At 53.1% G+C, this 22,761-nt stretch overlaps 7 protein-coding genes across 7 annotated transcripts; 4 read left to right on the forward strand and 3 right to left on the reverse strand.

Moving 5' to 3' along the window:
- Window positions 1-717: 717 nt before the first annotated feature.
- ISF_00463 (hypothetical protein) lies at window positions 718-6,650 on the reverse strand (the record flags this gene model as incomplete). Its single annotated transcript, XM_018844070.1, has 3 exons — window positions 718-2,879; window positions 3,015-3,279; window positions 3,333-6,650. 3 exons carry the CDS (start codon window positions 6,648-6,650, stop codon window positions 718-720), a joined length of 5,745 nt encoding a protein of 1,914 aa, XP_018708520.1.
- Window positions 6,651-7,122: 472 nt separating this feature from the next.
- ISF_00464 (Tetratricopeptide-like helical) lies at window positions 7,123-11,335 on the forward strand (the record flags this gene model as incomplete). Its single annotated transcript, XM_018844071.1, has 5 exons — window positions 7,123-7,605; window positions 7,655-7,681; window positions 7,732-8,708; window positions 8,763-10,494; window positions 10,544-11,335. The coding sequence occupies 5 exons, from the start codon at window positions 7,123-7,125 to the stop codon at window positions 11,333-11,335; spliced, it is 4,011 nt and encodes a 1,336-aa protein (XP_018708521.1).
- A 510-nt stretch (window positions 11,336-11,845) lies between these two features.
- ISF_00465 (hypothetical protein) lies at window positions 11,846-12,522 on the reverse strand (the record flags this gene model as incomplete). The annotated part of the gene is made up of 3 exons (XM_018844072.1): window positions 11,846-12,249; window positions 12,317-12,376; window positions 12,453-12,522. 3 exons carry the CDS (start codon window positions 12,520-12,522, stop codon window positions 11,846-11,848), a joined length of 534 nt encoding a protein of 177 aa, XP_018708522.1.
- Window positions 12,523-14,311: 1,789 nt separating this feature from the next.
- On the reverse strand, window positions 14,312-16,020 carry ISF_00466 (hypothetical protein; the record flags this gene model as incomplete). The annotated part of the gene is made up of 2 exons (XM_018844073.1): window positions 14,312-14,973; window positions 15,045-16,020. 2 exons carry the CDS (start codon window positions 16,018-16,020, stop codon window positions 14,312-14,314), a joined length of 1,638 nt encoding a protein of 545 aa, XP_018708523.1.
- A 1,649-nt stretch (window positions 16,021-17,669) lies between these two features.
- ISF_00467 (glutamyl-tRNA(Gln) amidotransferase, B subunit) lies at window positions 17,670-19,526 on the forward strand (the record flags this gene model as incomplete). Its single annotated transcript, XM_018844074.1, has 1 exon — window positions 17,670-19,526. The coding sequence occupies one exon, from the start codon at window positions 17,670-17,672 to the stop codon at window positions 19,524-19,526; it is 1,857 nt and encodes a 618-aa protein (XP_018708524.1).
- A 696-nt stretch (window positions 19,527-20,222) lies between these two features.
- Window positions 20,223-21,688, forward strand: ISF_00468 (glutaminyl-tRNA synthetase; the record flags this gene model as incomplete). The annotated part of the gene is made up of 6 exons (XM_018844075.1): window positions 20,223-20,444; window positions 20,904-21,002; window positions 21,061-21,296; window positions 21,379-21,424; window positions 21,504-21,524; window positions 21,605-21,688. 6 exons carry the CDS (start codon window positions 20,223-20,225, stop codon window positions 21,686-21,688), a joined length of 708 nt encoding a protein of 235 aa, XP_018708525.1.
- A 642-nt stretch (window positions 21,689-22,330) lies between these two features.
- On the forward strand, window positions 22,331-22,708 carry ISF_00469 (hypothetical protein; the record flags this gene model as incomplete). The annotated part of the gene is made up of 1 exon (XM_018844076.1): window positions 22,331-22,708. The coding sequence occupies one exon, from the start codon at window positions 22,331-22,333 to the stop codon at window positions 22,706-22,708; it is 378 nt and encodes a 125-aa protein (XP_018708526.1).
- Window positions 22,709-22,761: the final 53 nt, after the last annotated feature.

The following is a 22,761-nucleotide window of genomic DNA, read 5'->3' on the forward strand; positions in this document are numbered from 1 at the left end:
GAATATTTCCACACAAGGACTCCTTTCCCGTCTCACATGAACATAGTCTCTACGTCAACTTCCAGTCTCCATCGCAGAGGCGAAGAAGAGAGATAACGTAAGGGGGGGTTTTATGGCACTACCGCGCATGGAAAGCAAAAAGGCAGCAAACGTTGGTCCGTCCCCCGTCTGAACGGAGCGGGCTTTTAGGCTGGCCACCCCCTGGGGGCCTCTGTTTTGTTCCACCACACACACACGTCGTTTTTCCCCATGGTGATGCGGTTTTGCATTGCATGGCGTTTATTCGGGAAAAGCGAAAAACAGGGAGGGGGGAGAGAGAAAATGGACAGAGGGAGGAGCATATGAAAGGACTCTCTTCCAGCGAGCTGAACTATTTAGACTTTTGGGAGAAGCTTCGATAGAGGGGCAATTCTGCTAACCTGGGAAACATGTTGTTTTTTATCCATGAGTCTTTCCGTCTCCCAGATTAGCACAAGATACACATACAAAAAAAGTTTGAACATGGACTTGGTGTTTCCAATTTGATGCACGTGATAGGGTGATTACTAGTCTTCTCTGGATATATAATGTGTATAATACATGCAACACTCGTTTAAGATGTCTATCTATACTGGAATCGTTTCGATCTCATAGGCTCATTTCATAATTCATCCCACCAAAAGACTTCTGAATACAGGATGTCACTGTAAACAAAACAACACAGTCAACACCCCGGCTCTACTCAGCCTCTCTGGCTGCAAGCCACACTTTTCCCTTGAGCGCTTCAATGTCGCTGTCTCGCATCCACCATACCGCGTCGTCATCCTCCTCGAGCTCCTCATCAGCATCGCCGTGCCGCTGCCTGGTCCGCATGGTGATTGTCTTCTGGCTGTCGTGCGACGTGCTCGGATCCGAGCCCTTCCTGCTCCGCAGCAGCCTGTCGCGCGCAGAACCCCATTCGAACAGCAGCCTGGCCCCCTCCAGGCGCTCCAGGTCGCCGCCTTCCTGGATGCCTCTTTCAAGCTCCATACGCGCATCCACGGCGGAGCCGATCTCTGGGTCATCCTCACCGCTCTCAAGCAAGGCCGCCTTCTCAGCGTAGCTGATGCCCTTTAGCCCTTCAAGGCTGAACAGCCATTCCAGCGGGTTCTTACCGTCGCCGTCTTTACCTAAGGCGCGAAGAGTGGAAGGGAAACTGCCCTCGCGCGGCGGTCGCCGTCGGAGGTGCAGACTCTGTGTTTTAGAAAAGGCCTCGCGCAGCTTCTCGTCGGAAAAGTCAAGCTCAATGTCCCAAAATTGCGGTCCGCAGTTGGTGGACAAGCTGGATATCTGATCCAGTGGCGGTAGCAAGCATGGCGTGGAGCGGTGCAGGAGTGCTTCCGTGGAGACATCTTGGCGCATCTTGATTTGTACCGGAACAGACACTGGCTGGCCGGTCAGAATATCCTTGGCCACGAGACAACGCTGCTCTGTCGCCAAAACCCAAAAGTGACGGAATGCTTGCAGATGAGATCTATTATCCATAACATTCGTCGGGAATATGGGATAGAAAGCAACCAGGAGCGCAGCAATGGCCATGTTGCTTGTACCGAAGGTGACAGTGCCACAACCCAAGAACAAGGCTCCTATGGCCAGATGCGCCGCGAGGTGAGATCCATATGGCGTGTCCAGGTCCGTTCGGCCGTGGAGGGCGCGGAGTCTGCGCAACACAGGGACATCGCCTGTTCCTGCCATGACGATGGCGCACGACACGGCCAAGATGTCTTGGCACATACGTGCATTGGCTCTAGCAAGTTCTTCGTCATAGAGCGGCGCGGCATCTGGATGCTCTCTAGGCGTGCGGGGAATCGCGGTGATGCGCATGAACTCGTCGAGATAATGCAGGAGAAGGTCTCGGACTCGGGTGGAGGCACTTCCAGAATAACGCAGGGCAATGGAGAAGCAGATTCCTGCCATGATGCTGAAGAATGGCAAGTCTGTCGATCGCAGCTTCGTGGTGCCGTGCAGTCTGTATCTGGCTCGGTAAGGTGCTGGTAGGCTTCGCTGAATCCAGGCAAACGTAGGCTCAATCTTGGACCAGAGTATCAAGTTCTTGGCAACGGTTCGTAACAGCAGAATGTCAGGTCGGACATAGTCGAACTGAAGCACCGAGCTCGGGACGTCAACCTTGCGGGCGACGATTTGATCTTCTGTCTTCATGAAAATGAGAGCAAGGGCTATAACAGCACCAGCAGCTGCCCGGTCAAGAACATGGACAATGTCAACTATCTTAGTCGATGTTGCATGCGTGATGAGCTTTTCGGTGAGTTTCATGTCATGTAACCCCTTCAAGTCGTTACCTTTTCCGAGATTTATGAACCCCAACGCATAGCCAGCTGCAAGGCGATAGCATTCGCTTCGAAGCGGCTCATCTTCTTCCTCATCCTCTGCATGTTCAATTTCCGAGAGCATGATCTCGCTCATGCGGCGATGCTGGCTGTTGCAGTACACCAACCCAATGCCCATAATGCCCGTTGTCTGGGTGAGAGGAGACAAATTGAGCTCGGCAGCGCCACGTGGTAGCATACGCGTGGCGTGAACCGACAGCAGCCGAGTAATCAGAGAGTCCATCGTTCCAAGATATGAAGCAGCAAGGCCCAAGAGCAATCCAATAGAAGTCATGGTGTGCTTCGGCGTCAGGTACTTGAACGCAACCCACTTTGCAACGTCTTTGAGGTGGCCATTGAGGCCAAGTGCGAGCAGAAATCCAGCATGGCGGTTACTCAACTCTTGTCCGGGCTTGTTGTAGAGAATCCAGGATGTATCGATGCCCTTGGCATCGGGAGAAATGGCCAAACCGGCAGCAACTCCCTGGTGAAAGAAGCCCCAGCAAACCTTCTCCTCTGTGAAGAGAGACTTGTCTACACCAACCGTTACGTTGGTTGGCCTCACGATACAATTGAGGTTAAACCCTCCAATGTGAAGCTTTTGCGTTATCAACGGAAAGCGTAGACTGTAATACAGTAGTCCTCTTCCTGCTGGAACAGCAAGCGTACCAGTCGCGATTCTGGAGACAAGCTCCTTCTGCTTCTCCAGGTATTCGCTTTCTGGCCAATTTGGGTCCGGATTCAGTCGAACATGTCGAGACTTGTGTGTTGAAAGCAGGTCCTGCGCCTCATTCAGACGTCTATCCTCTTTAAACAGTGCCCGGATTACAGCTTGTCTTTCTATTCCGCTGCCCTCATCGTAGCCAGGGGGTTCATCGTCTTCTACACTGTGAGAGAGAAGTCGATAGTCCCATGACGCAGCATGGGTAGGGGTCTGCATGGTTGGTTAGTTTGCACCAGTGACGCGAGGCTTTTTTGGACACATACCAAGAGGCTTGGAGGCGTTCGATTAGTTGCCTTCTTGGGGGACAGCAGACTACTCATGTCGCTTCTTTTGATCAACTTCAGCAGGTCATCAGGCCAGGCTTTAGGCGGGTGAGGTTGGCACAGTGCGATGGCGTCCTGTAGCGGGACCAAGATAGCTTCAGGGAGGCTCTCGAGAATGGCGCTGGTGAAACCTTGGGCCTGCATGGTTTCAACCATTTCTGTAGCTGTAGGGTTGACTTCCAACGCATTGAAAAACCTTCTGAACATCATCGTGCGCGGTAATATCACATCCCATCTCCCGTCACCTCCGCTGTCCTTGCCAGACATATTAGCATTTTGGGAATAAATATCGACAGGGCTAGGGTAGTTCCCTTGCTGTGTAAGTAGTCGATTTTGAACCCATTCAAGAACATTGGGCTTCACAGCGGGCTCGGGGATTGGCGGTATCAAGTTCAGTTCGGAATCGAACTTTTCATCCACGACTTCCTGAATGCCCAGTTCGTAGATAGCTGCGAATCCGTACCACTTCAGCCAACGAGAGATTTGGCACAAAACAACTCGCAGGTCTGTTCGTCCGGGAGAGACGTACTCTGAAGTCATGATGTCTAGCCGCTCTTCCTCAAGAAGGAGGTGCAGCGCCATGAAAATGTCAGACACGGCTTTCCTTCGGCTCCCTTCTTCACGGTGAAGTGAAGTGGGCATGTATCCAGAGGGCCCGAAAGCTGTATTCCCCAAAGGTGATGCCATGTACTCTCGTGCGAGTGCAATGTGTTTCGCTGCAAATCTGGGATTCGACAACTGGTCCGTATTTGCGCTCCAGCTCTCGGGACTAGAGTCAAGCGCCCATTGCCAGCCTCGATTCATCATCCACACAGGACAGCCCAATGAGCTTGCTGTTTCGCCATTTTCGAGGGCCTTCCAATCGTCGGATTCTCGGATAGATCCAAATGAACCAGATGCGGGTCGACGTTTCCGAACTGGCAAGCGAGTTGTCTGAATAGGCTTGCCTTCAATACGCCCGAGGTTCAATACCAACGAGAAGAGGAGGATAGTGACAGCAGACCATTCAATGCTGGCGAAGGACTCGTCTTGATCTCTCAACCATTGCACGATATGCAGCCAGCCGCCGTGGAGTCGCTCTCCAAGAGCGTCTTGTAGAATGTTTCGGCAGACGCTGAGGACATGGCGCACCTGTGGGCAGGTCGGCTCGAGTTGGATTTTAACTTGATGCAGCCGACCGCCGACATCGACGACATCAACAACACCATGTTGTCGAGAATGGCGCAGGCCAACAATGCTACCATTTGTGAGATCAAAAATCTCGGACTTGCGCTGCTTCACGTCACGATCAACAACTCGACCACGATACTGCAAGTGCCTGGTGTCGTCAATAAAAACGAGGTCTGGCGATATCGTGGTGCGGTCACTCCAGGGAGCTTGCGTGGAAAGTTCAAGTTGGCCGTCCATAGACTCGGATAATATCAGAATGACGGACTGATCACCATCAACCAATTTACAAGAGTCAACTACATTTTGAGCTCTTCGAATCTCACCGGTTGCAATGGACAAGCTGTTGGGCGTAGGACTGGTGAAAGAGGGCCTGGGGGTCGATCGCCCAGCCGGTTGCAAGACAATTTGTATAGTGATAATGTCCAGACGCTTTTCGTCTACGTCCTGGATGCCAATCAAGAGCTGGTTTCGATCATAGCCATCGTGAGCATAGGCCGGGGCAGCCAGTACGAACACTTTGGTATGTTGCGGGGCATCACCAGCAGGCACTGTATAGTGCACATTGGATTTTGCCGATGGAATGTCAAAGATTTTGGTAAATCGAACATCATGTTGAAGGCCGTCGAGTTCGTGGTCGTCTAAGCCCATATTGAGGAATCCCTCGTTAAGTCCCATATCAAGCGGTGCCTCCAGAAGACTACTTAGGCTTGGGCGGACTTGTTTGCTGAAACTGGAGCTGGAGCGGTGATTCGGCGCTGCGCGGGATTCTTGCTTCCGTGAAGGTTTGCTACCGACAGCTGATGGTTGTTCCGAGAAAACAGATCGCTCTTGGGATGCTGACAAGTCTGCGCGCGCAAGCATAGAGCTTAATCGGCGTGAGCTGCGCCTCGTAATAGCCGAGCCATCTTTATCCTGTTTCTCGAGTGACGACACAAGATCCACCGGCTTGTCAATCTTTTCGCTTTTGCGTTGGCGTTTACCTGGTAGCGGCGCGCCAAAGCTATCTCTCGTGCTGGGCTTTGCCGGTGTATTGGATTCCGCGAAAGACGGTGCCATAGAACTTCGTCGCCGGGCAGCCAGATTTGTGGCCGTGGGCTTTGACTTGTGTTGTTTTATGAAGGGATCTTGATGCTCGAGGTACTTCAGACGCCAAACGTTATAACAGTTCGTTGCCCGATTGAGGGTTACGGCGATGATAAAGCTTTCGCCAGCTTGTTGAAACGCTCTTCCGCTCAATTCGACCTGCTCGATATAAAGAAGCTCCTCGGCAGGATCAAGGAAGGCCGTATTCCTGGAACCCATAATAGGTCCTCTTGTACTTTGCGCGTCGGGTTCCGTGACAACGAGGCCGACATCCAACAGCGGATCAGAAAGTGAAACCAGTCGCGGCCAGTGAGACTGGGTTTGGCCCATTGGGCCATCGAACATGCTTTCCAAGGTATTGGTCAAACCCAAGTTCAGGGCTTTCGGGTTTCCTAGGCTCTGTACAGAGAAGTCTTGTGCCTGCGAGTTATTGACCTCTGTCAATTGGGAGGACAGGAAAGAATTGGGGATCACACGTGGAAATCTTAGAGTGGACGAATTGAGGTTCTCGGTTCTTTGTTTTCTTTGGATCAAAACGCCCGATGGCCCGGCAAAGGCCGTCTCGACCTCAAAGGGCATATGGACAACATGGCTAGCTCCAGACAGGAAGTAGATGTGCGCCTGGGTGCTTAGAAAGACGACTAGGGCCTTCTCCATGCGAGGCTGTAGTCGCTGCGCCGTGCTCGTCGTTGTCTCTCGTGGGTGCGCCTTTGCGGCTACTTTATCGTCATCGGAGGCGGGGAAATATGCAAGGAGGGCTTTCGTGACAGATTCCTTCTCGAGGTCGAATTTGAAGATCTTGCGGAGAATGCCGCCGCGACACCATAGAACAGCATTTTTGGTGATTAGCAGCTCGTCCTCATTTTTGTCTGTGCTCTCGCTCCTTCCAGATACAATATCCCATTTGTAGGAGTTTGCAGGCGGGTTCGATGGCAATAGCTGCTCGTCAATGGCGTAGTGCAGGCCTGAGGGCTGGTGAAGCCCTAGAGACTTGACAGAAGCCATAACGCGTGCTCGCCATCGACAGTAGCGGATCCGGGACTATAATCTGCAGGTTCGGATTCTCCTGAAAAAGAATTCCTACTATCATGAGTCCGGCATGACTTGTTGTGTTTGTGGTGGCGGGTCCGATAGTGTATGGCGTCGGCAAAACTTTAGCGGAAGCCGCGTAGAAGACGCGCTTTGAAGCGAAGCTCTAGCAACTTGTGACAACGTCTTGGTGGGCTGTTTGGCGGGTAGGCAGGGAGCTTACAGTGGTAGTGTGGCGCTGTGTCTGTTGTGGCTGATCATTGTGGCGCGACCTCCGGCTACCTGGCTCCGTGCCACAGCTCGTGACGTCTTGCCATCCGACGGGTCTAGGCACCTGCGGACTAAGCTTCTCAACAGCTCCCATCCCTCAAAGCCATCTCGTCAGTGGCACAATCGATTGCGATCTCCTTCATCCGACCCCCCACTATGGTCCTATTGTAGCAGAAACATGACAGACCAAGCTCAGGAGCTTGGTAGCGACACCAAGCCGGACCATGTCGCAACTCCTCAACAAACCGATCACCATCTAGACCAGGTGAACTCGCCAGATAAAGCAACTACCCAAACAGCCCTCAACCGCACGCATAATGAACCACCTGAAGTCAGCGACAGCAAAGTGGAAGCAGAGGCTACTAGCAAGAACAGCAATGATCCAGTCGACGAAGTCGATGCCAGAGTGGCACAATCGATCAAGCACAACCAAGACGGGGAGCAAGACAAGGACGGCGATCGGGTAGAGGAGGAGGGTAAAGACGACGAGAATGAGGACGGCGACGACGACGACGACGAAAGCGACGATGACGATGAAGAGTCAGAAAACGACGAAGATGAGGAGCCGTCGCTCAAAATATCGAGGCTTACACCACATTTGAACGCCGTCTACCGCAACGGTGACGCGACCAGCGCATTTCTTGTCGCAGGCGATAAGATGGTTAGATTTCAACCCCCAGTCATTTTGTGTCATAACTAACAGATTCCAGATCATTGGCACACACAATGGCAACATTGTAAGTCGCATGCTTTTCATAACTCATCTGCAACTAGCTAACTGGCCAAGCACGTTCTCCAACTCCCCACCTTCCAACCACTCCGAGTATACCACGCCCACTCTGCCTCGGTGACATCTATATCAATATCCCCGTACCCTCCGCCTCTACCTTCAGATCAATCGCCAATTCCAGTACCGTCTGCGAATCAAACGAGCCAGCCAAGATCCCAGGATAATTCCCCAGCTGCCGTTTCAAAGCGATCCAGGGAACCCGTGCAGATACCAAAGATTCCATCCAACGACATACATATTGCGACCTCTTCCATGGATGGCAACGTCTGCGTACAATCGTTGATCGATATGAAGGACGTACAACTACGAAACTTTGGTCGTCCTGTCCAGAGCGTGGCATTGTCGCCAGAGTTCAAATCAGACCGTTCCTACATCTCAGGTGGCTTGGCTGGTCAGCTCATTCTCACCTCTGGGGGTGGACCAGGTCGCAGTACTTCAACCACGATTGGGACAGCAGCAGCGGCCGCATCAGGCTGGCTAGGAAGCATGGGCCTGGGATCCAACACTGGAAAAGACACAGTCCTACATTCAGGGGAGGGCACAATCAATACCATTAAATGGTCTCTATCTGGAAAGTATGTCGTCTGGCTGAACGAGCAAGGAATCAAAATCATGCGCTCCAAGTTGCACCACGAAAACGCCGAGAGTGACGACGCTTGGAAACGCGTAGGGCATATCGATAGGCCGCAAACTGAAGAATGGGACACCATGGCCAGCGTCTGGAAAGGCCGTGCTGAATGGATTGACGAAAAGGCAATTGAAAGCGATGAGGCCATTGATCCTCAACAGGACAGCGTATCTGCGCCTCCAGCTGCAGACAGATTAAAGGGTCAATCCGGCGTACAAAAACCTGCGATGGAGCGCTTACTTGTTGGGTGGGGGGCAATGATATGGATTATCAATGTCCATCCAGACGGCTCTGCAACGAAAAGCGCTGGAAATAAGGCCGTTGGTCGCGCCGAAATTGCCAAAATGTAAGTGTCGGGCAAGCCATTTACGCCACGACTTGAACTAACTGGCACGCTCAGCCTGCGCATTGACTGTATAATTTCCGGTATCTCGCTTTACACGTCGAATCTCCTCCTTGTCCTTGCATTCTCTCCGCCGGAAGACGGTGAAGATGAAGAAGAAGGGAAGGGGGCTGCTCAGCGTCATCGCCACCAAGGATCTACAAGCTCTGCAAAGAGTGAGCCTTCAGGCGGAGTCAGGAAGCGTCAAAACAACCTACCGCCAGAGCTCCGTCTCATTGATCTTGTGTCGCAAGCGGAGGTTGACAAGGAGGAGCTTGTTGTGAGCCGCTACGAGCGTCTTCTCTCGGCCGATTATCACCTCGGCGTCTTGCCTGCTCGCAGCGCAGCGAGCGTAGTAGCATCCAAAGGAGCATTGGAGACTATCGCCGGACTCGGGAGCGAGATGTGGAACGCCGCGATTAACCCAAGGGCTCTTTTCAGCTCCGGGGCCAGTATTCGAAGCAGGGACAGTGGAGATGATTTTGCTCCCGGCTCTAGAACAGCCAGCACCAGTGGAACAATACGTGGCGGGCTGGCCAGACCAGGGCCGCTTCCAGTGCATCCCAGTTTGAGCAAGCCAGGGGCCAAAATCTTTGTTCATAGCCCTTATGACTGCATACTGGCAACCAAAAGAGATCTTAGTGACCATCTTGCATGGCTGTTGGAGCACGAGCAGTACAGCAGAGCATGGGAACTTTTGGATGAGAATCCGGAAATATTAGCAGACAAGGCAGGTGATTTTGTGTCAACGCCTGCACCTGGGCAAAGTCTTGCTGAGCTATTCGAGGATGAATCTGTCGCAGACTCTATTTCAAAAAGCGCTTCAAGTGCAGTGGAGAAGGAGAAGCAGCGGATAGGGGAGCTTTGGGTCAAGGAGCTAATCGATGACGGACAATGGGATGTGGCAGCGGAAGTTTGCAGCAGGGTTTTGCATTCTCCTGATCGCTGGGAGAAGTGGGTGTGGACGTTTGCCGGGGCGAAGAAGTTTGACGAGATCACAAACTATATTCCCTCGGCTCCGATGCGTCCGCCCATTCCAACCACCGTGTACGAAGTTGTCCTCGGTCACTATATTCACAACGACAAGCCCCGGTTCCGAGACCTGCTCGACCTGTGGTCCCCGGAGCTGTTCGACATCAAGGCAGTAACAACAGCACTCGAGAACCAGCTCAAGTTCAGAGACGTACGTCAGGATAGTATTGACGGTGGCGAGAAAGGTCGAGATTGGCGCATCGTTCATCAGGGTCTCGCCAGACTGTATGAAACTGGAGGGCGTCAGCGTGAGGCTCTCAAGTGCTACATTAAGCTCCAAGACGCAGATTCTGTGTTTCGTCTTATTAGAGACAATCATCTCGCAGAAGCCGTGGCCGACGACATCCCGGGCTTTATCAGCCTGCGTGTTCCTGCCGGTGGTGTCGACCGAATGACGAAGAAGGATTTGGCCAACGCAACGTCAGATGCAATTACACTGCTCGTGGATGAGGCACAACATGGTTTGGTTGGCCCCAGGCAAGTTGTAGAGCAGCTTCAAGCGAAGAAACTCCGTCTGTATCTGTTCTTCTATCTCCGCGGGCTATGGCACGGAGACGGTGTGAAGGAACATGGTGGGGAGAACCGCGACCACTTGGTCCTGGAAAGCCGGGCTCTAGTAGACGACTTTGCTGATCTGGTCGTCACACTCTTCGCCACGTACGAAAGAAGCCTCCTGATGGACTTTTTGAAGACTTCGACGGCGTACACATTTGACAAGGTAAGCAGCCTATGTTTTTACCAAGCCACAGCCGACTAACAAGTAACAGGCTGTCGAGGAATGCGAGCAGCACAAGTACTACGACGAGCTGGTATTTCTATACTCGAAAACAGGACAGATGAAGCGCGCCCTATATCTCATCATCGACCGACTACGCAATGTAGAGAAGGCAATCGAATTTGTCAAAGAGCAGGACGATCCGGATCTGTGGAATGACTTGCTTGATTATAGTATGGACAAACCAAGCTTCATCCGAGCCCTTCTTGAGCAAGTCGGCACAGCAATCAACCCCATTACGCTAGTAAGACGCATCCCCGAGGGGCTGGAGATTGAAGGGCTCAGAGAGGGTCTCACACACATGATGAAGGAGCACGAGCTTCAGCACAGCATTAGCTCCGGGGCAGCAACAGTCATGCGTAGCGAAGTGGGACTGAAGCAAAGAGAGCTGCGCGCCGGACAGCGCCGTGGTGTGAAATTCGAGCCAGCCGCGTTACCAGTAAACAAGCCCAAGGCCAACCAGAAACCGAGCGACGGCGAAAGCCAGCCAGGTGCTACAAAGGGGGACAAGCCGCCCAAGATCCCCAAGCCAGGTCATTGCGTCGGCTGCGGGGAGGCATTTACCGAGTACGAGATGGAAACGCTGGTGGGCTACGCGTGCGGCCACGTCTACCACGTCAGCCACCTGATGGAGATGATGCATGGCGGTGGGAAGGTGGACATTGACATTGGCGGCGATAGCCAGGCAAGTGGCCGCTACCTGGTGGGCATGAAGGTGATGAAGGCGAGATTACTGCGCGACAAGATGCAGGGAGGATGTCCTGTTTGTCATTCAGCCAAGTGAGATGTCTCGTTGGAGTATAGAAGTGGCGATGAGACGTCGTTTCTGCGCATAATATATTTGGGAGTGTGTTGAGTGTGTTGAATGGGGTAGTAAGATGGTCTTTCTGTTCTTGCTTCAAGATACCGGGCTGACAAGGCCGTTTGTTGTATACTAGCATCTAGATACCAATCGATTTGAGCGTCATTATGCGTTGCGGGCAGCATTTCACCATGCAACGGGGAGGTCGGGGTTGATTGTCAATTCGGTTGACTGATACTGTGTACTTTTGTGCTATTCCTGAGCGCGCAATTCATTCATGTAAACCAGAGTCCATGTTGTGTTCACCTCCGAGGTTATAGATCGGCAACGAGCAAGAGGCAGCCCGAGAGCTACGTGACTCAAACGCCACCTCGTACGTATTAAATCCTTGCCGATTGCATTTCTGGGCATTATAGCAAGAACAAAGAAAAGAAGAATCTCACTCAAAAGTTGAACCAATCAAGCAAGTGTCTGACGTGGGCGGGCTCCTGTCTAGACAGCAACAGCAGCAAGGGCAGCAGCCACAAGGACGTTACCGAGAATGGCAGGAGCGCCCATGACGGCCGCGCCGGTGGGCACGTCGGGGACCTTGGAGGTCGAGGTGGCCGCCTCCTCCGTGGTGGTGGTGGTGGTGCCGGTGCCGGTGGTGACGGACTCCTCGGGGCCCGGGGTGGTCGTGTTCTCGGCGCCGTCGGTGGTGGTCGTGGGGACGGAGGAAGCATCGCTGCTGGTGTCTGGCTGGCCGTAGCTCGGAGCGGGAGGCTCGGAGGAGGAGGAGGAGGAGTAGCCGGGGGCGCTGCCGGTAGTGGTGGGAGCCGGGCCGGCGGTGGAGAGCGAGGTGTGGCACTGGGTGCTGTGGACGATGGAGCAGTGGTTCATGGAGTAGACCATGGTTCCTGTGCGGGAGGACTGTCAGAAAAGATGAAGGGCGAAAACTTTGAGCTGGATGGTTACATCTCTTACCGTCAATGGTGGTGCTGCCAAGCTCCTGGGGACCGATGGTCTCGGTGTACTGGCCATCCGCTGGGAGGTTTGTCAGTCCCGGCAAGAGCAGCGAGTAGATTTTTTTTTATGTTGCTTTCTTTGTTGGCGTACTTACAGAGGGCGGCGGTGGTGAGAGCCGGTGCAACGGCGGCGAGCAAAGCAGCGAGGTTCGCAAGACGAGGCATCGTGACGCGGGTGTGTGTGAAGTCGGTGATCCTGATCCTCGTCAGCGAAAGGAAGCCACAACAGCGATGAAGAACAGAAACTCACCAAAGGGGGTATCTTGTTCGAAGAACTTTTTTCAGCTTTTGGTGATTGAAGAAGGAGCTTTTTTCTGGCGATGGAGGAGGAAGTTGTGCAAGTGTAATGTTGTTGAAGTGGTGAGAGAGAATGGGGTTGGGAGGCAAGAGGTTCAGAGGACGTTCACTTTTCTTAGCCCGCTCACCAGGGCCAGAAACAGGCAAACAGAATCAGTAACTGCAAGATCCCTTGCGCACAAGCCACGTCGGATCTGAATTCCAAAACAATAAACAATGGCCCGTTTGTTGCATCACCCGGAGGGAGGCTGGGTTCTTGTTCTCTCGCGTCCCTCGTCCGTTTGCTGCTGACAGCCGCTATGCCCCCCCGTCGCCAACGGGTCCGTGAATTTCTTAGTCTCGGGTGAATCACAGCTGAGTAGTCGAGAGGCTTAGATGCGAGATACGACGAGGCAGAAAGGGGGGGGGGGGGAAGTTATACGTGGCACAGCCCTGTGGCCTCGTTTGGCAGCAAGCACGGGAGAAACGTTCACTCATTTTGAGAGTTTCTCGTTTCCTCTGGTGGGTATATATAGGCATGAACCTGCCATCAATGCGCCAAGATGTAGTCATCCTTCTCCTCAGCAGTCAGCATCGCAGTATTCACGCTCTTTGTCGCACATGGCTTTTCGCTTTATGAAACGGAGCCACACAAGTTTGTGAGAGACACGTAGGACAGACATGATTAATTCGCACCGCCGAGGAGAGACTTTTAGCATGACATTCGGTAAATTTAAAAAGAAGAAGCATGTGTGCATGCAGGTCAGTCCAGCTGGACGAGGACATCTATCTCATCTGCTCGGCTCATAGCCGCGCTTACTCATCACTACAAGCGACAACCAAAAAAAAAGAATTTTTAAAAATAAAGAAACAGCAAAAAAAGAAACTTGCTTCCTGATTGTTGGACAAACGGGGAATCGAACCCCGGACCACTCCCAATCGAATTGGACCGATGCTAAGGGAGTATTATACCACTAAACCATTCGCCCGCAAATGTGTGAAAGCGAAGCTTCAGGATGGACAAACGGGGAATCGAACCCCGGACCACTCCCAGATAAACGAATCGACACCGAGGCTCTTGGAAGAGAGCAAGGTTCGAGATGCTAAGGGAGTATTATACCACTAAACCATTCGCCCATTGGTTGTTGGGGCGGGCTTCGTTATTGAGTCATTTACAGGCTGTGCAGGGCTAGGGCTGGGCTTCGGTGGAACTTGGGCGGATGTGTGGTGGAGAGGATGGGAACAGAGATGACTGGGGACTGTGAACTACCTAGTTATGTGGTGATGCGTGTAAGTGAGTGGAGTGGTATGTTGGGGCCGGGGGCAATATCAGTCCTCGTACGTAGTGACAGGGCATTTCAGTAAGCTACAGCAGGGAGGCGATGCGATGGACATGTGCAGGGTATCCCCAGGTACAACAGAACGCACGCACCATGACGGCTAGAAACAAGAAGTATTGTTAGCAGATCCTTCACGTTGTAAAAAAAGACACCAATAGGTAACGAATCATCCGTGAAAACAACGTCGGGGTATGTTCAGCGCAACTCGTGTATCAATGCGAAAAATAAAAGTAAATCCAAAAACCCATCCAACAACATGATCATCAACATGATAAACATCATCGTCGGCATCATCATCATCGGCATCATCATCAGCATCATAATCATAATCACCCTTATCATCCAAAAGTAAGGGCCACAATCGTCATAAAACCCACGTATATCCCCAACGCGGCCGCGCCGTCCACCGGGCTCGCCCGGCCGGCCAGCACGTCGTACGCACCTGACTGCACGCCCAGCACGGCCATGCCCAGACCGACGAGCATCACCACCGTCATCCGGCTCGCGAATCCGGCAATGACGGGGAAGCTAAGGATCGGGAGGATGACGGCCATGCATACGCCCACCATCATGTGCCGCAGCACGGCCATGCTCAGCGGCCGCGGGCGCCTACCCGTGCTACCGTTACCGACGGCAGCACCTGTATTAGTAGTGGCAGCGGTGGTTATGGTGGTGGTGCCACCGCCCCGCGCCGCTGCAGCCGCCGCCGCTTCGCGCGCCTGCTCCAGCGCGCCTCTAACAGTCATGGGGTTGGGCGCCGTCGGGGCCTCGAGAAGTCGCGGCGTGCGTGCGGCCGGTGTGTGGTTGTCGCTCATGCTCTCCATGTCGAGGTAGTACGGCGGGTCGGCCAGGCACATCAGGTCACCCGCCTTGTCGAGGAAGCGAGCCTCGTTGGGGACGATGGGTGCGTTGGTCGCCAGGAAAGACCTGTAGTCGTGGATTTCCTCCGGCAGTGCGTCTCTAAACTTGCAAGCCTTCTTGTACATGTCAAGCTGCGTGGCTGTAAAGGTACTGTTAGTTGCTGTGCTAGGGAAAAGGGGAGCCGGTGAACGGTTAGTAGCGCCAACTTACAGTACTGCAGTAGCTTATTCGAAGCGTGGTCTCTGATTTGTCTCCTGGTTGTCGTCACTTCGTTTGGCTCTGACTCGTCGAGCCGCCGAGAGGCCGGAAGGAATCCGTCTCCGTATCTACGGTTCTCGCTGTCCAGGTCGTCAAGTTGCTTCATCTTCTCTTCAAGGGCGCTAATCTCGTCACTCAGATCCACCATGATGCGGTGGCGGAACTCTTTGAATCGCCGGTAGATGGGTGGTACGGGAAAATCCGACTCGGACCCCTCGGCAAGTCGAGATGCCAGGAGCTCGTAGCCGCTCATAAGGCGGGCCTCGAGGCGAGCCATTTGTCCTTTGGGAGACATGATGGGTGGACGGGGCATTCCAAATGGCGGAGGAGACATTGGCGGCATCGGAGGCATCGAAGGCATCGGCGGCATTGGCATCGGCATCGGCATCATCCCCGGTGGATAGAAGGGCCGGTAGGGCGGCGGCACGGGCATGCCTCCGCCGAAAGCGGGGTGGGGATGCGCCCACGGTCCCATGGGACTCTGGAATGAATGAGACTGGGGCATAGGGCTTCCTGCAAATCGCATAGTAGGAGGCCTTCCTGCCTCAGAAGTGTGAGTATCCTCATCGGCCTTCTGCTCCGCGGCGCCAGGGGTTGGCGATGGGTCCTTGGTCTCTGCCGAAGCAGAAGTACCGGCAGCATCCGACTTTGGAGCATGCTGATCTTCACCTGAAGCATTAGATGTCACTTTTGACTCCCCTTCCGGAGCTGGTTCTTCCGTGGCTAGTTTTTTGGGGGGGGCCTTTTCCTCGCTGGTCGCCTGGGCAGTCTGCTCCCTGACATGGTTGGCTTCAAGAAAGGCACGGGGCTCTCCTCCGGTATAGGTATAGAACTCTGGAGATACTTCTCTGGCAGCAGAGCCCATTCCAGGGGTTGAAGCGTGCGAAATCCGGTGAAGATGGTCCTCGGCGTCCATTACGTCCTCCATGGTTACGGCACGGCCGTGCCTCCGGCGGGATGAAGGTGCTCGGCTGAGTGAACTTCTTTTACCACTGGACGGCCCAGCCTTGGATGCCATGGATCCCAGGGACCTGTTAAATTTCATATATGGTGAGCGGTTCCGAGCAGTTTTAAAGGCTGGCAGAGCGAGAGTCTATGTGCGGCCGGTGTGGTATAACAGAGAGGCTCTTTGGGCGAGGACACAAGCCGGTTCCGAAACTGAGAGCAATGATGAATAACAGAAAATAGAATAAGAGAGAAGAAGAAAGAGGACAAAGAAGAAAGCTGCCCAGAGGTTAGACCTGGCAGCGTAATAAAAGCAAGTTTGTCGCTTGGCCGTAGCACCAGCCGCTGCAACCACTATGCCTACCTCCGGCGGCTCACGTGGGCTGTCTGTGGTTCACGGGGGCGCATATGATGCAAGGCAGAGTTCAAGGTGGCTGTATGTCTGGGAGTAGCGTGTAGAAATGAAGCGCGCAGTGAGAATCAGTTTCGACATGAGAAAGATTGAGGACTGGTATTGCATTGCGCGGCGGTTCGTTTTGATGAGAGACGGGAGAGCGGACAGTCGTTTTTATTGGCAGCACGTTTAGAATGGAGGGGTAACGGCGGCAGCGGCAAGTAGGAGGTAGAAAGGATGTAGTGGTAGATGGTATAGCGAAATAGGGCGACGATATAGTGAGTGTGCTACTATATATATATGCAGGTTGCACTGTGGTGAGTCTGGCTGGCTTCTTGTCAGCTCTGGCTGGCGCTGGTTGGTTGGGCTGGCATGGTGTTGAGAGCAGGCGAGAAAGAGAGAGTCCCGAGTCGTCATCGTGGTGGCCAAGGCAGCGTCTGCCTAGTTGATGCCCAACTATAAAAAGAACAATGTGTCACGTCAGGGGTAGAAAATTTCCGAGAGGGTTGTAAAAATCAGAGGGAGCAAAGCTGACGGGAAAAATTTTCAGTGTGCGATTCTGTGTTGATGTTTGTTTGCGAGGGATGCAGATGATGCAGCACCGTTGGACGGCGCGACATATGTACATAGCTAATGAGGTAACTAAAAGGAAGGTACTGTACCTACCAAGGGCCCGTCTGGCACTTGCCACTTTCTTGTAAAGGCCCACCACAGCATTTCCTGCATCACCACCACCTATGTATGTACAGTACATAACTATGTACATACATCCTTTTAGTACATACAGTACCTTCACTTATTACCACCACCAAGCTCTTTCCTTCCACCACTTGTCCACCACTTGTCCACCACCGCCCACCACTTGTCCACCACCGCCCACCACTTATCCTCCTCTGCCCCCCTCGCCATCGCTTCCCTTGGCCCTCGACTCTCCCTCCTGCAAGCCTCAATTACCCCTCGTGTTTCGGATTCGGAATTTCAAGGAAGCCAGCCCAGACTCTGCAAATCACCCAGGCGCGCCCACCACTTGGGGGCCCAGAAACGGCAACCCAACCCAGAGTCTTGGGTCCCTTTCAGCCCGTCTCCTCTGTCCAATCCCGTCGCGCATGGAACTTTGCGCACATTTGCTGTGAATCATACCACTCATTCTCTTTATTACCCCTCTCGCCGACGTCGGACTCGAAGAAAACACGTCATCCTCGGCCACAAGTCCTGCCCTCCGTCCCGTCGTTCGCCCAATGCCGCGCCAAACAGTCACAGACCTGAGCAGGTATCTGCTCGCCGGTCGCCTCTCGCCACACGGTTGCTTGTATGCTGTCCACCATTCAGTAACACGACCACTTCTCGTCCGATCTACCACCGCGACAGCGCATCGAGTCAGACACCTCCACGGCGCACCGCATACTGCCGCGACACCTACACCCGATCTTGCCCACCCCAACTTCCGCAAGAAGCTCAAGGATGAGGCCAGGCTCGCCAAGAAGCAGGGCAAGAAGAAGCCCAAGTCGGACAACCAGACCGTCGACGGCTGGGAGCTCACCGTCGGCATCGAGATCCACGCCCAGCTCAACAGCCCGCGCAAGCTCTTCTCGCCCGCCATCACCTCATTCAACGACGACCCCAACAGTCATGTAGCGCTCTTTGACATCGCCATGCCCGGTAGCCAGCCGCGCTTCCAAAAGGAAACCCTGATTCCCGCTCTCCGCGCCGCCCTCTCCCTCAATTGCGAGATCCAGGAGCTCAGTCGCTTCGACCGAAAACACTACTTTTGGTGGGATCAGCCCTCTGGTTACCAGATCACCCAGTACTACCAGCCCTTTGCCAAGAATGGTCACATCACCCTGCTGGCTAGAGACGGCATTGCAGCCGAGGATGGCGAAGGTGTTACAGTCCGCATCAAGCAAGTTCAGCTTGAGCAAGATACAGCCAAGACACTGGCTCAAGTGGGCAACATTCAGTGGCTAGATTTTAACCGTGTCGGTGTGCCTCTGATCGAGATCATTACAGAGCCCGAGATGCACCATCCCAGAACAGCTGCCGTATTTGTACGAAAAATTCAGCTTCTTTTAAACACGGTAGATGCTTGCGTATCAGGCATGGAGACTGGCGGCATGCGTGCCGATGTCAACGTTTCGGTACGCAGAACTGGAAACCCAAACATTCCGCTTGGAACACGAACAGAAATCAAGAACCTGAGTACCGTCAAGTCTGTAGAAGATGCCATCATCGCCGAGAGAGATCGGCAAATCCGCGAGCTTGAAGCTGGCGGTGTCATTGCTGGTGAAACACGAGGCTGGGCTGTTGGCTCTACAGAGACACGCAGGCTGCGTGGCAAGGAGGGCGAGGTCGACTACCGCTATATGCCAGATCCTGATATTGAACCGCTCGTCATTGGAAAAGACCTGGTCCAGCATCTACAAGAATCACTTGCCGTGCTTCCCGACAAGGAGCTTGATAGTCTGGTGGCTGACTACGGTCTCACTGCCAAGGATGCGCTCTCCCTGATTACGCTGGACAACGGTGCTCGGGTCCAATACTTTTACCGTGTTCTCGACATTCTTGGTGAGAGCCTTGAGAGCTCATGCGCGAAGCCAGACTTTAAGAGCTATGCGACTCTGGTTGGCAACTGGGTCATTCACGAGTTCGGTCGCCTCACGACCTCCAAGGCCGGGCCGCTAGCTTCGGGCGAGCTCACCTTTTCGCAAGAGGGCGAGTGTACCCAGGTTCCCGCCTTTCTCCTTTCCCAGCTCCTACACCATCTCTACCTGAAGCAAATCACCGGCAAGGTGGCCAAGGAGCTCCTCGTGGCGATTCACCTCGGGGAGATGGGGGACGGCGACGTGACGTCGGCCATTGACGCGCATAATCTGTGGTTCCACGAGCTGTCACGGGACGAGTACATCGCCATTGCCGAGGAGGCGATGCAGGGTGAAGGAAAGGTCCTGCAAGAGTTTGTCCACTACGAAAAGTTTCCGCAGGGCAAGCTCATGTGGCTGGTAGGCAAGATGATGCGGCTGGGTCCGACGGAGAGGATAGACCCGTCCACGGCGGAGAGTGTGATGCGCGCCAAGGTTGATAGCCTGCGTGTTGATTAGATGTGTACATAATTTACGGGTTGTATATGTGCAACAAGACCGATTTATATAGACGTACCGGCACTATGTATATTAAAAGACGACGGCGGCGGACTTGCCAAGTAAACTACTGTAATATAGTAAAAATACCTAGAGGATAGGATTGGCTACCATTCAAAAAAAAAAAATCAATGAACAAATCAAGCAAAGAACTTGACCATGATGATAATAAGAGACTCATAGCCCTATCCATAAGTAAAAAAGCTGAGGACCGGCAACGTGAGCTGGCCGCCCTGACAGCTGACACATCCCAGAACACCAGTAATAGATCAGTAGGTATTTCTTCACTTTGCTACTTAGCAAGCTCACAGGCTAAAGCCTGCTCGTATAGAAGAAACCACCGAGACCTTTCGTCAGGCTCTTTATCTGTGCGGTGCGATTTAAGCATGTTCGATAGCGCAGGTAGTAAGTAGGCTCGGGCAGGATGTTGTGTATGACTTCAGTTGTTGGTCAGACCATCATTAGTCATAGAATCAAAAGAATAGATATAAATCCCTGACAGAAATCAAGACCAAAGATGGGCCAGCACCCAGATTTAATTCACGCGAGTGCAGGAGCGTGTTAAGGTAAACGACAGCACGCTAGGAGCCATCTCGAGCGGCTGAACTCAGTGCCGAGAACACTGTCAAGCTTCAGCTGGACACGGAAACCGGGGAAATGGTTTCCAAGAGTGAGCTCAAGAAGCGTACGCAGAAGAGGGCCAAGAAGGTCCCGGCGGCCATGTTGCGCGACAGCAAGCAGACACTGGCCAAAGCCGACGGAACAACTTTCGACCCCGACTTCATGTTCAAACAGGGGTTTCTGGCCGACGTGTACAAGCTTCGTCCATCAGAGAATGTTGTCACGCGATTCCCACCTGGGCCGAATGGCTACCTCCATGTACGCATCACTCTTTGCCTGATTTCTTACATTCGTAAAAGGAAATTTTGCACATTGCTTGTGTGATAGCTTTGAGGGTATTACGCACAGCCTTTGTACAACTGAGTTCATCATGTCTCGAGAGAGCTACGAATGGCTAAACCAGTATGTATTCCCTTTCCGTCCGGCCGCATAAGCGTCTTGATTGACCCGTGCCTGCATAATGAGGCATTAGCTTATCCAGAAACAGGCTTCTTGTTGAACATCTGCCCATGCAGCGCGAACATGGCCCCGTGAAACTCGACGGCACAATCATGAGCAAGAGAGACTTGAGACGGTTGGTAGATGAAAAGATGGTACGCGGCTGGGATTAAAGGGATACGGCAACGAGGAATACCCCTGGCTGCGCTTCTTTCTTTCATCTATGAGCTCGGGGTTACCAAGGCCTTGGTCTCCATTAACATCAAACGCTTTGAGCAGTCAATTCGGCGGTATCTCGAGAAGACTGTTCCTCGTCTCATGCTTGTTCTCGACCCCGTGCGACTGGGGATTGAAGACGCCGAGGAGCAAGATCTCGACGTACCGTTTTTGTCCCAAGGATCCAGACATGGGATCGCGTAAAATTCGGCTGACAAAGACTGTCTACATCGATCGCTCAGACTTTCGCGAGGTTGACAGCAAGGACTACTTCCGTCTCGCTCCAGGCAAGATTGTTGGTCTCCTTCAAATGCCGTATCCTGTCAAGGCTATTTCTTTTGCCAAGGATGAGGCGACCGGAGCCGTCACGGAAATGAGAGCCGTCTTTGACAAGGGTGGCAACAAGCCAAAGACATTTATCCAGTGGGTGCCCCTGAAGGCTCGCCCAAGGCTGAAGTGCGTATTCACACGTCCCTGTTCGAGTCCGCTCAGCCCAAATCCTGGCCGGAGGGTTTATGAACGATATCAACCCCAACAGTGAGACGATCTGGCCGAGCGCCATGACTGAAAGAGGCTTCTACGACGTGCGCCGCCGCGCGCCGTGGCCTCGGGCAGAATCTGAGGAGACCAGGGACTGTTGGACCAGAGAGTATCCGATTTCAGGGCGTGCGTGTTGCCTACTTTGTAAGTGATTTCTTGCCTGCGCTTACTTGTGCCCTGCCTTCACCCTTGATGCTAATGTGGTGTGCCTTGCTCCCTGACAGGCTTGTGACTCGGACAGCACGGAGGATAAGGTGGTGCTCAACCGCATCGTGGCTTTGAAGGAGGACTCTGGTAAGAGCAGCTGAAACTGTATTCCAAGCGACTTGTCCAGAAGCAGACTCCAGAATAGTCGATTGTGAAGCAGCAGACGTGCTAGCAATTAATAATGAATCAACACTGGACATTTTGACCAACCAAAAATGAGCTGATTGTGTTGTCCCTGCAATGTGAGGTGGCAGAGCAGACGTGCTATCGATCTCTTGCTGCCCCCCCCCCCCCCCGGGGCCCCCGGGTCCTGGTGGCAACGCAGCTTGGTCAGGTTGACATGCCCGCTATTAAATGTTTTTTTTTTCAACTTGCTCTGTTTTTTTCGGGTAGTTGTTTATGTAAGTTTACCGCTTTGTCTCTTTTTCCCAACAAGACTTGCGCCAGAAACGGGATAATGGCTTCCAAACCAAGGTGGCGCGACAAGTGAGCGTCGTGATGCCCAGGTGACGTCAATGACCAGGCACCTATGTATCTATGTATCTATGTAAGTAAGTATGTATGTAGCAGCGTTTACCAGGGTCGGTCCATCCAACCCAGCAAGTATATGTATCAGCACAAAACAGCCCGGAGAGTTTCTTGTCCTTTTTATTTCCATCACTTGTCTCGATTCATTTCATTTACCAAATTTATCATCTCAATTGAACAACTTGAAAATACAAAAATCAAGAAAAGCATTCATCATGTCTTTTGCTTTCCGGTCCGCCTCTCGCGCCTTGCTGCCGCGCGCATTCTCCACGACGGCCGCCTACCAGAAGACGGCCACCGAGACGGTCAAGGACGGCATCCGAACGGTGGACAAGGCCGTGAGCGGCAAGATTGTCGACGGCATCGACGCGGCCGGTAAGCAGGAAAAGTTTCCCAAGGAAGAAACGTTGCAACTGATCAAGAACAAAACAGAATCGGCCGGTCAAAAGGTGAAGCAGGCGTCGGAGAGCGCCATGGGGGACAAGTCGGCCGCCGGCAAGGCGGAGGAACTCAAGGGCCAGGCCAAGGGAGCGGCCGAGGAGGCCAAGGGCAAGGCGAAAGGCGCGGCGGAGGACATTAAGAAGAACTTGTAAGCTCGAGATGACGCGTCAACTTTTTTTTTTTTTTTTTTTTTTTTTTTTTTTTT

This window comes from Cordyceps fumosorosea, assembly GCF_001636725.1.
Source record: "Cordyceps fumosorosea ARSEF 2679 chromosome Unknown scaffold_1, whole genome shotgun sequence".
Lineage (NCBI taxonomy): Eukaryota > Fungi > Ascomycota > Sordariomycetes > Hypocreales > Cordycipitaceae > Cordyceps > Cordyceps fumosorosea.